Raw genomic sequence first — 12,928 nt, 5'->3', positions numbered from 1 at the left:
TCGACCAGTTGGAATCCAATCAATTCTAACTTGATGCTTCAAGTCAATCATCAGTAGTTTGGGTATAAAACAATTGCAGTCAACTGCATATCACCTACAAATACATGAAGCTTTGGAGGGATACCACTAGACTCTAAAACCATGATAAGACAAAACACCACAGGATTGGGAGAGAGGATTAGATTTCTTACTATTTGCTATCAGAGATTCCTCAAATGAATCTGCAGTCAAGAGGTAGAAAGGCATTAAAGTTGATTAGGGGTAAGTTATTGAGTCAAAAAAGAATCCTCAATGTTGAAGTACATGTCATTTTGTCGCTAGAGATTCACAGGTGTATGAGTGGAAGTACTGCAGTGTAGAAAAGGAAACTTTGGGATTATTATTAGCTGTTCAACACTATGAGGTCTCTGTGCAATTTAGTAGCAAAGAAACATTGACTTACACTGACCATAGAACCTGTTGGTGTTCATTGAAAAGTTTTAAACTTGAAATGAGACTATTGATTCAACCAATTGAAGATTATTAATTTTGCAGTAAAATATAATGTAAAAATTAATGTGCCGATCTCATTATCAGCAAAGAGCTGAAAGAATCTGGAATGTGAGTAGATTGAAGAACAGAAGCAAGACTGAGATCTTACTGAATTGTGTGACTATTGAACTGTGTTTCCCCAGTCTTATATTCTCCACCTACAGTGTGTTTGTTTGTCTGTGTCTGTATGGTAGTGTAGGGGGTTAAGAAGCAATTAAGAGTTTTAGCTAGTAAACTTCTAAGTTGGTAGTTCAAAATGTTATTTGCCTGTGATTAGAACTTATTTCTTTGTAATGAATGACAGTTTCTTGTTAAGTAAAATAAACTGATCAGTGTTTTCTGAGTTCATCAGACAGGAATATTGGGGGCTTTGAGAAACTTGAATAAATCTTTAGCTTTTTTGATGAACTCAGGAATATCGGGGCTTGAGAATTAAAGTGTTTGCTCAGATGGGTCATGAGGCTATATTGCCACCTCCTCACTATGAAACTAAAAATAACATCCCAAATGTTTTATTGGAGCTATCTACATGCAAATTGCATTTTCAACACTAATACTGTACAGTGATTAGACTTCAAAAGCACTCTGTTGGTTGTAGCCACATTGAGACATTCTGAACTCGTCAAAGGCATTGACTTGGAATGCGATTGACATCAAAATTCTCTAAGTGTACCTGCGAGCACAAACTGCTCCTATTCAGTGACGATCTAAGTAATTACCAACATTGTAAATATGGGCAACAATTGAAAAGATTGTTCTTAACAATCCTCAACCTCCTTGACCTGTAGAATGTGGCTGTCATCACCATGTGTGGAAGGGTTTTGGAATTAATACCTGCCATGCCAGTGTTCCTTTCTGAAAAACTGATTCCATTGCTATTTTCCATTTTCATTTTCACCTTGTATTGCATCATGGGCTTGCAGAGGACAGTGCATTATCTTGGAAATCCTAGGAGAGATATCTGTACCATCCCTAACCGGTTGTAGTCACGAGAGGTACCATTTCAAGATACTAAGAGTCAACTATGTTTTTGTGGATCTCATGCAGGCCAAATCAGGTATGGAAAACAGATAAAGGCTGTTTTGTTAAATATATTCAAGGGTGAGATAGTCAAATTTTTCATCAGTAATGGATTTAAACAATTAGCAAGGGGAAATGGCAGTAGAGTGGAGTTGATCAGATCACTCATGATCTCATTGAATGGCGAAGCCAACTCGATGGGACAAATATCCCACATTTACTCCTATATTTTATGGTTTTCCCTGGAGGTCATTAATAGATCAAATGGGTTTTTAATGGCAATTGATTATGGTTTCACGGGCACCATTACTGAGACAAAACTGGATACATTCATTGAATTTAAATTCCATCAGCTGCTATGATTTGATTTGAACCCAAGTCTTGAAAGCATTAGCCTTGGCCTCTGGATCACTACACCATACCATCCAAAGACTAGAAGTATTAGAATTAGAATCAGGTTTATTGTCACATGTACTCAAGCTCAGGGATACAAAGTTGCTATTTCCAGTGCCAACTTATGTACTAAGATTAGTAGGTACAAAATCTTGGGTATAAATCAAAAAAATGAAAAATTAAGCTAAAAGATCAACATTACAGTCCTTGTAAAGCTGGGTACAAAGATACCTAGGTACAAAACTTTCAAAGGAATATTTTCAGCACTACATGTGGGGTGAAAACACAAACATGGAATGGAGAAGCCACCGTATACATTTCTCCCTTTGGGTTGGGACATCAAATTTCTTACATTTGTGACACATCAAGAATTAAACAGGTCATACCTTGGTCCCTGAGTCCTTACCAAGCAAAAGGCCTAGCACTTCCCACAAACAGATTTAAAATGTTCATACCTTTACAGGAGATCCACCCTGTTCTCAAAGCTTTGTTGTACCGTTCACCCAAATGTGAGCAGATGATGTGAAGGCCCTGAAAAAAACAACACTTCTTCTAAATGATGTCGACCAGTCATTACTGGAGTTTGCCAGTTGCTGAAAGTCATGATATTCTTGGCTCTAGTTAATCCATGATTCTTCCCCCGATGCATCTATGGACATAAAACTGCCTCTTAAGCAGTCCTAAAAAAAGCACACAGACAAGAATTAAAGGCCCATACTGACTTTTTTATCTACCAGCGATGATTCGTGGATGTATGGAAGCCTTAGAAGAATGCATTCCTGTCAGTAAGTCACTGCTAAGCCTCCTCAGGCACATCTTCACTGTCATTAGCAAATACATATTTCTGGTAAAGGAGATGACATGGAGGTGCCAGTGTTGGACTGGGGTGGACAAGGTCAGAAATCACACGACACCAGATTATAGTCCAACAGGTTTATTTAAAATCACAAGCTTTTGATTTAAAATCAACCAGTCAGTCTATGACCTGGTGTTGTGTGACTTCTGACCTAGTACAGGAGACTCACTGCATAACAGAGATGTTGTTTTGATTCAGACAATAAGTGCAATCTGTTATCATGGGTGGTTTCTCCTTGCTGATCCTCTCTGACAAGTTGCTGGAGTTTTAGATAAAGCCTCTATGAGACACCAAGAAAAAGTTTGTGTTGCCAGTACTTTCAGGGTTAGGCTCCATAACTTTTATTAACTATTAAACTGTCTATGTGCAACATTACTCTATAAAAAGAACAGTTCACAAAGAGCTTGGCGAATTTTTATAAATATGTGTAGTTAACTTTTGAATGGCTTTTGATTTTGTTTTCCAAAACCAGACTTCTTTGATCTTTACATCTTCAGGTTAAACAATAAAGGCACAATTATATTGCAGCCAAATTAATTCTAATCATTTATGTGCCTGGATATATTAAAAGTGGCATGTTCTCTTAACTCTTTTCCCCCAAATTGGCTGAAATTCATAGACTAATACAAGATTAATGCACAGGATCTGATTTATAATGCTTTTAATTTGCAAAGTGAAACCTTGACAAAAAGAGCAGGACAATAACAAATGCCAAGAAAGTACAAGAGACAAATCAAATTTAATTCACATACAAAGTCCCACACAACTATATCAATAAGCATAATGAAATATGATTCTCTGCTTTAGGATTTTTGATCCCATTCCAAGAGGTTTCCAGCAAATCTGAGCAATAATTTCCTCCCAGAGCAGTGTGCGAGCTGTATGCAAGTCCCACAGTGAGATTCAATATAGTTTGAGCACGAAGACTCATTGGTATCCAGCTGCTAGGCTATGATTGGAAATCATGTGCCTTAAGGCACCACAAGATCGGAACGTGCCCTGCTAGAACTTATCTATTTGTTCTCTTGCGGCTTCTGGTTACCCCAAAGAATCAGTTCAAGCCCCACCGTCAGTTTTCCTCAGGCATCCAATCACTTGGGTTCCCAAAAGATTCGCTGGTGTGAAAAAGTAGTTGAATGCCTGGGAAGATCCTGTCCAATCACATTACTATGCAGCTACTTCTGGTACAAACCCAATCACAACCTCAGGAATCCACAGATAATCTTAATCCTAAACAACAGAGATCTAATATAAATGGTCTCTATTTGGTTTTCCTTTTTAACTGTATCTAGGAATGAGGCATTCTGCAGAAACAGTGAAGAACATTCAAAGAGAACAAAGAAGATTACCGCACAGGAACAGGCCCTTCTGCCCTCCAAGCCTGCGCCGATCAAGATCCTCTGTCCAAACTATCGTCTATTTTCTAAGGATCTGTGTCCATTTGCTCCCTGCCCATCCATGTACCTGTCCAAATATATCTTAAAAGACGCTAACATGTCTGCGTCTGCTAATTCAATTAGTATCTTTGCCTTGTGCTACTTCACACCTTATCCATTTTATCATTCACCAAATTAGTATTAGTGTTCACAGACTGCTTTTAATGAGGCATCATTATTCACTGTTTACACAAGCCAATTTACTTTCTATGTTTATTTGATGCAAAATACAATTCCTACTTAACACACTTACATTTTACATTAATGTTCAGCTCAGCATAAAACTAGCTTACTCAATGTGACCAGCAAAATTGCATAATACATATTTATTCATTTGAAAGCATTACATATAAAATGCAAGCCTCAAGCATTAAGAGTTTCACTGGCTGATGTTACCCCTTCTTGCACCTTTTGGTGAAAGTCTGTGAGCAATAAAAACTTGATTAAGAACAATATCAGTGACCAAAGAAGGCAGGAAGTAGTACAGAGCTTTTAGCACGTCAATCACAAACTCAGTGGAGTATCTAGGTTTTGGGTTTTGTGCTAACAAAGCAGTGACAATTGTGTCAATGACTGGGCCTACTTGCTGTCGGAAAAGTGAACCAATTGTCATGATCCTTTGTCGAATTTCATCAATATATTCTTCTCCGTAATCATGAAGGAGCTCTGGAGAGAGGCCATCCACAAGCTTTTGATGTTGTTGTGTCCAGAAGTTGACATTTCCAACATGCGCTTTAAATACAAAATGTGAAAGATAATTCACATTCTCTTATGTATTAATCTTGTCAGATGTTGGTTAATAACCGAGCCACTAGACTGTTATTACTTCTAAAAATAGTATTCAACAAAGTATTGAGCAAATTTGTAACATTTGTAGCCTAAGCAAATCTAAACAAGATTCCTTTCCTTTTCTCCTGCCTCATTATTTTCAGAGTCAAATTTTCTTCAGATTTTCAAGTGTTTTGATCACTTGCTATACAATGTGATAAAATTAGATAAAGGGTTGATCTCTTGCTCATAACCATCAATGGCTCACTTTGCACAGATATCATTTAATATCCCCTTCAAACTTCCCATTATCACCCGCTCAAATAACCTAACCTTGCCCATGCATGAGGTTGTTGGCTTGTTCTTGTACAGATGCTTCATCACCATGATAGGTGACATCATCAGTGAAGCCTCTGATGAAGTAATGTTGTTCTACTCCGTTTGGAATTTATACTGTCTGGTCTGTTATAGTGAATCATATCATTTCCGATTTTGATCTGTCTGGTTTTGTATACGGGGTCCAATTCTATGGGTTTGTTGATAGCATTATGGGTGGAGGGCCATGCCTCTAGTAATTCCTGTGTGTGTCTATGTTTGGCTTGGGCTACTATGGTTACCTTGTCTCAGTTAAACCACTGGTCTTCATTGTCTGAGTATACTAATATTAAGGCAAATTTGTTGTGCCGTTTTGCTGCTGTTGATGTTCACGTATCCTGATGGCTAGTTTCCTTCCTGTCTGTCCGATGTAAAGTTTGTGGCAGTCGTTGCATGGTATTTGTAAACCACATTAGTTCTGCATATTGTGTGAATTGGGTCTTTAATCCTTGTGAGTGTTCATTGTAGAGTGGCTGTGTGTTTGTGTGTCACCATGATTCCTAGTGGTTTTAGGAATCTTGTTGTCAGTCTGATATGTTCTTGATGTAGGGCAGTGTGGCCAGTGTGTAAGGGCGTACTGTGTCCTCCTGTCGTTGTCTATTTAGTAGGCATCTGTGGATGAAGTTGTGGGGATATCATTCATAGCGAAGACTTTTTATAGCTGCTCTTCTTCTTTCCTGCATAGTTCTGGAGTGTTGCAATATGTTGTAACCCATTTAAATTGTGTCCTAATACAGCTTTGTTTGTGGGTGTTGGGGTGGTTGCTGTGGAAGTTGAGGATTTGATCTCTGTGGGTTTCTTTTAGAACACCCCATTGGTCATAGATTCAACTCTGATGTCCAGAAATGGAAGTTGATTGTTGTTTTCTTCTTCCTTTGTGAATTTAATCTCTGTGAATACATTGTTGATGAGGTGGTGGGTCTCTTCTAATTTGTTGCATTTAATAATGTCAAATGTGTCATCTATGTACAGGATCCATAGCTTAGGTTGAATGTGGAGGAGAGTGGTGTGTTCTTGTCTTTGCATGACTGCTTCTGCGATGAGTCCAGAGATGGGTGACCCTATTGTTTACCGTTGTTCTGTTTGTTTACTTGACCAATAAAGACAAAGTGTGTGATAAGACAGAGGCCTAGTAGTTTAAGTATATTGTCATTGCTGATGGAGCTGCTTGTCTGTGTTACTGCTTCCTCTAGTAACGTGGGCAGTGGGATATCAATTGATGTGAATAAAGCTGTGACATCAAAGGAGCCCATAATCTCGTCGTCGCTGATTTTTATGTTCTCAAGGGTATTGAGGAAATCTTTGGTTTACTGGATGGAATGGGGTGATCCATCGACCAAGTGTTTCAATCTCTGTTGTGGGTCTTTGGCCGGTTTGTGTGAAAGCATGCCTGCTAGGGAAACAATGGGTCTGAGGGGATGTCTGTTTTGTGTACTTTAGGAAGTCCATAGAAGCTAGGGGTGTTCGTGCCCTCTGGTTTTGTTCTCATGTAGTCCGTCTTGGTTATCTGCCCTGCATCCCTTAGTCTCGTCAGTATCTAGATGATCCTATTACCTAGCTGTGGTTTTGGGTTTATCACCACCTGTTGGTAAGTGGTTGTACCTGCAAGCAATGCCTGTGCTTTCTTAACATTGTCTAGTTTGTTCATAACGACGGTCATGTGCCCTTTGTCTGCTGGTAGGATTATAATGTTCTTGTGATTATTAAATGCAACAAATTAGAAGAGACCCACTACCTCATCAACAATGTATTCGCAGGGATTAAATTCACAAGGGAAGAAGAAAACAACAATAAACTTCCGTTATTGAACATCAGAGTTGAGTGTATGACCAAAGGGGAGTTCTAAGCCCCAGTATTCAGAAAAGCAACATACACTTACCAAATCCTCAACTTCCACAGCAGCTATCCCGATGTCCATAAACAAAGCTGCATTAGGACACTAGTTGAACAGGCCACAACACACTGCAACACTCCAGAACTACACAGGAAAGAGGAAGAGCACCTACACAAAATCTTCGCTATGAATGGATATCCCTGCAACTTCATCCACAGATGCCTACTGAACAGACAACAAAAGGAGGACACAGTATGCCCTAACACACCGGCCACATCGCCCTATATCAAGGACATATCAGGACTGACAAGATTCCTAAGACCATGACGATTCATAGTAGCACACGGGCCCACAGCCACTCAATGACAAACACTCACAAGAATTAAAGACCCCATTTCCACAACATGCAGAACCAACGTGGTTTACAAAATACCATGCAACAACTGCCACAAACATTACATCGGACAAACAGGAAGGAAACTAGACATCAGAATACGTGAACATCAACTAGCAGTAAAATGGCATGATGAACTCTCCCTAGTATCGGTACACTCAGACAATGAAGGCCATCAGTTTAACTTTCTTTATTCAATCATGGCTAGGCCAGCATTTATTGTGATCCCTAATTGCCCAGGTACGGATGGCAGCTTCTTTCCCGAAAGGACTTTGGTGAAACAGATAGGTTTTTCCTGACAATCGACAATGGATCCACAGTCATCATTAGATTCTTAATTCCAGATATTTATTGAATTCAAGTCCCACCATCTGCCATGGTGGGATTCAAACCAGGGTCCCCAGAATGTTATCTGGGTGTCTGGATTAACAGCCCAGCAACACGATCACTAGGCCATCGCCTCCCCATGGTGGGGGAGAAGAAAGGTAACTATAGTAGCCCAAGCTACACATAGACATGCACAAGAATTCCTAGAGGCATGGTTCTCCACCCGTAATGCTATCAATAAACACATAGAATTGGACTCCATAAACAAACCCATACAAATCAAAACCAGAAATGACAGTACTCACCATAACAGACCAAACAGTATGTATTCCAAGCGGAGTAGAATAACACCGCTTCATCAGAGGGTCCACTGACAATGTTGCCTAGCATGGTGACAAAATGTCTGAACGAAAACAAGCCAGCTCGGCAAGCAAGTCAACGACCTCACCCACAATCCGAGGTGCAAATCTTTGCTAAAACTCTTCACCATACACATCATCATAGAATCCTCTACGGTGCAGAAGGGGTCTATTTGCCCATTAAGCCTGCACCAGCCAGACCCACCCCATCCCTGTAAACCCTGTTACCATGGCTAACCTGCTTAACCTACATATCTCTGGACACTACAGGCAATTTAGCATGGCCAATCCACCTACCCTGCACATCTTTGGACTATGGGAGGAAACTAGAAAAGCTGCAGGGAGACACAAGTGAGAATGTGTAAACTTCACGGGTGGCACGGTGACTCAGTGGTTAGCACTGTTACCTCACAGCACCAGGGAACCGGGTTCGATTCCAGCCTCGGGCAACTGTATGTGTGGAGTTTGCACATTCTCCCTGTGTCTGCGTGGGTTTCCTCCCGGTGCTCCGGTTCGCTCCCACAGTCCAAAGGTGTGCAGGTTAGGTGGAGTGGCCATGCTAGATTGCCCGAAGTGTTCAGGAATGTGTAGATTAGGTGAGGTTATAGGAGGATGGCTCTGCGTGGGATGCTCTGAAGGTCAGTGCAGACTTATTGGGCCAAAGGGCCTGTTTCCACACTGTAGGGATTCTCTATGGTTCACACAGACTGTTGCCAAAGCTAGAATTGAACCCAGATCCCTGGTGCTGTGAGACTGCAGTGCTAGTCATGGTGCCATCCAAGTTCTTTCAGCATGTTCCAACCAGTTTCATGCCACTTGTCCCAAAATTCGATTTTCAATTTTTGAATCCTTTCAATCTACCTTGTTCCCTGCACACACCACTAAGAACACTCTAGTCAATGTCATTCTTTGTTATTGTGGTTTCTTTGCAATATTCAATGTGGTTGATAACTCCATTGTCAACTTCCACTCCTCCTCCATGTTCTGCCTTTGCGGGACTGTTCTTACTTGATTCTACTCCTTTCTTTCCCAAAGTAGCTATTACATTGAAACAAGTTATTCTGATTCTTCCATCTCGACAGTAACAAAGATTCTGTCTATCATTCCTTTGTCTCACTTGCACCTTACATTTAGCTGCAGAATTAGATTGTGCATTAATGCTGACAATATCAACCTTTACATCCCCACTATTGCTCACAACCCCATCACCACATCTCTGTTGTTTAACTACTTATCTGCCTTCAAGTCAGGTGAGTCAGAAAGAAGTTTCCTCCAACAACAACTTCAATTAATACAGTACTTTTTCTGTAATTAAGCATCTCAAGACTCTTCCCAGCCACAGAGACAATATTGGGAGACAGGTGATGTAGGTTTTAAGATGCACCTTAAAGGAAGAAATGGAGGTAGCTGTCAGAAGAAATTTAAGAAGGACATGCAGAGCCTAGGGCCAAAGCAGCTGAAAGCAAAACCACAATTTTAAAAAATATTCATTTGTGGGATGTGGGCTGGCCAGAATTTATTGCCCATCCCTAGTTGCCCTTAAGAAAGTGGTGGTGAGCTGCTTTCTTGAACTAATGCAGTCTACCTTCTGAGGGTTGACCAACAATGCCGTTAGAGAGGGAATTTCAGGATTTTGGCCCAGTGACAGTGAAGGAACTGCAACATATTTCCAAGTCAGGATAGTGAGTGGCTTGGAGGGGAACTTGAATGTGGTGGTGTTCCCAAATGTCTGCTGCCCTTCTTCTTCTAGATGGAAGTGGTCATGGGTTTAGAAGGTGCTGTCTGAGGATCTTTGATGTGAACAGTCTGGTATACTCTGAAGTCATTGTTAGGGAGAAGCATGAAGTAAATAACTACGGAAATGAGATTGAAACGCAGGCATAAGAACAATGGCTTCACTTTTCCAACATTCAATTGGACAAAATATCTCCAATTAAATATCAGGAAAATTGTAGCATGTTATTTAACTATAGCCAAAAACTCCACCTTCTTGCCTCTGATTCATGCATACTTCAACAACTTGCTGAAAAGGTCCTTCAAGTTCCATTCTATACAAACTCAGACTGGCAACCATCAGCACCCTGGCAACTATTAAACTCTGTTTGCCCATCATTGTCACTTAAACTGAGTTCCAGTACTTCTTTGAATCCCCTTTGCACCTATCTCCACTAGTGTACAGCTTTCAACCTCTTAGCTATCTATCTGCTACCAGTGCCTCATACCACTTCAGCTAATTATCTTAATAGCCTCTTCATCTGGAGAGCGCTTTTTACAAACTAGGCAGTACCCATTCATTCCTCTGTGAAGTCCTTGGGATACCTATTATGTTCTAAATACATTATGAATGCAAGTTGTTGTTTGGTGCATTTGCTGTTCTAATTAAATACAAAATATTTTACCTGTTTTGGTGGCACCAGGTTGGATGATGGATATTTTTACTCCCCAGGGTTTCATTTCTTGACGCAAAATGTCTGAAAAAAACTCTAGTGCTGCTTTGGATGCTCCATATGCTGACATGCTTCCCAATGGTAGTTCCCCTGTGAACCATATCAGTCAAGAGACTGGTTAGAATGCAAGGCACTTACACTTCTAATTCATCCTCAAGTGAATCAAGATACAATAAACTAATTAAAGCTCACTGCAGGAGTTCCTGGGATGCATTTGTGTCTTTCAATTTCTGAATGTTATTCCTTAGCTCAATTACTTGGATTTTGTGTGACTGAGAGTTTATTATATTGTACCACTATATATTGGTTTTATATGTATGTTGTTTCAATTTAACTCTTCTATTTATAAAAATTGAAGAAAATCAAGGTTGCTGAACCTTTCAAACAAATTACAAAGAATTTTTGCTGCTGTCCTCATGGCGACCAGTCATTTTCTGTCTCTCCTAAGCCTTTTGTGCTATTGGATTTTCTGGGACGGGTTTGGGAGAATGGAGAAATAGCAGGTTCTCAATATGTTTTCAACCTTGTTTCACTGATTTTGTGCAAGAATCAGACAGATGGCAATGCAGCCATATACAATGACCACTGTCTAGAAACCAGACAACATTTTCAAGCCAAAAGGGAACATTCCTTAAGGGCCTCCTGGGCCCCTGACAGACTCTGCCATTTCTCCTTCTGCCTACCTCTAGCACTAATACATCCAATGCCGCAAAATGTCAGCCTGGGGCCCTCTCCTTGCCCTGATGTTACTTTTGCCAGTATTTAAAGTGCAGCAGAATGCGTCAGTGCAGCACTATTTTAGGGTAGATAGCTTGTTTTTAAGAAAAGCAGCCTGACAACACCATATGGTGACAAAACAATATTAATCTGCCCCTTTGTTGAGCACTGAGCTAGTTTACAGAGGCAAACAAAGAATAATTCAATCTGTTCAGCCAGAGACTACAAACATGTAGACTGGATGGCTGCACAACATTTCTCTGCTGTCCACTCCGACATGAATGGGCAAGAGCAGGTCATGAAACAATGTCTCTCATGACCTAGATATGGAGGTACCTCTGTTGGACTGGAGTGGACAGGGTCAGAAGTCACACATCACCAGGTTGCAGTCCAACAGGTTCATTTGAAATCACAAGCTTTTGAAGCACTGCTTCTTCGTTGAATGAAGTGAGGGAAGCAGACTTTAAAGGCGGAGAGATCAGATGATAGTGCAAATGGTGTGCCGAGTGTCAACAGCTGAACAGCAAGTGAAGATATGACCTATGGTCCAACTAATTGAGGCGGAGAGATAAATTCAAAAAATTAAAAATAAGATGGTGCTGGAGACAAACCAAAAGGCTGGAATAACATGATAGGTGTAACAGTTGCATGCCAAGAGTCTAACCAAAGTAACAAGTACTCCAAAGCTGTACAAACTAATTAAGATACTGAGAATATAAAAAGTTATCAAAGTGACGGTGTCAAAACACGACAGTGAGGAAGATTTTACAGATACAGACCTGTGTGCTAGGGTCGCATGTAGCATGACATGAACTCAAGATCACGCTAAAGGCTGTCTTCATGGGCATGGAACTTGGCTGTCTATCTCTATTCAGCGATTCTGCATTGTTGCACATCACAAAGTCCGTCTTGGAGGATGTTTACATGAATATCGGAGGCTGAACACCCTTGATCACTGAAGTGTTCCCTGACTGGGAGAGAACATTCCTATCTGGCGATAGTTGCATGATGTCCATTCATCCATTGTTGTAGCGTCTGCGTAGTCTCGCCAATATACCATGCCTCGGGGCATCCTTGCTGCAGTGTATGAGATAGACAACATTGGCCGAGTCACATGAGTATCTGTCATGTCCGTGTTGGGTGGTGTTCCCATGATAGTATCCATGTTGTTGATCTGATATATCTTGCAGAGGTTGCCATGGCGGGGTTGTATGGTGTTGTGGTCGCTGTTTTCCTAAAGGCTGGATAGTTTGCTGCGAATGATGGCCTAAGTCTTGGCAGTTGCTTGAAGGCTAGAAGCAGAGGTGTAGGGATGACATTGGCAAGATTTTTATCATCAACGGTGACATATTGAAGGCTGCAAAGGACATAGCATTGTTTCTCCAATCTGGGGAAGTACTAGACGACGAAGGGTACTCTATCGGTCGTGTCCCGTGTCTGTCTTCTGAGGAGGTCATTGCAATTATTTGCT

At 40.7% G+C, this 12,928-nt stretch overlaps 1 protein-coding gene across 2 annotated transcripts in view; it reads right to left on the bottom strand.

The window, feature by feature from the left end:
* Positions 1-3,214: 3,214 nt before the first annotated feature.
* LOC125459704 (11-beta-hydroxysteroid dehydrogenase type 2-like) overlaps positions 3,215-12,928 on the bottom strand; it is a 50,845-nt gene continuing 41,131 nt past the window's right edge. The window contains exons 3-4 of one of the 2 annotated variants that reach the window (XM_059651630.1): positions 10,693-10,830; positions 3,215-4,968 (exon numbers count right to left, since the gene is read on the bottom strand). In XM_059651630.1, coding sequence (XP_059507613.1) covers positions 4,616-4,968; positions 10,693-10,830 — 491 coding nt within the window. In that variant the 3' untranslated portion in view covers positions 3,215-4,615. The remainder of the gene's footprint in view (positions 4,969-10,692; positions 10,831-12,928) is intronic. The other variant, XM_048546443.1, reaches the window with a different exon arrangement.

The sequence above is a fragment of the Stegostoma tigrinum genome, chromosome 16 (genome assembly GCF_030684315.1).
Source record: "Stegostoma tigrinum isolate sSteTig4 chromosome 16, sSteTig4.hap1, whole genome shotgun sequence".
Taxonomy (NCBI): domain Eukaryota; kingdom Metazoa; phylum Chordata; class Chondrichthyes; order Orectolobiformes; family Stegostomatidae; genus Stegostoma; species Stegostoma tigrinum.
The sequence above is the reverse complement of the archived record's forward strand: the minus strand, read 5'-3'. Positions and strand labels throughout refer to the sequence as shown.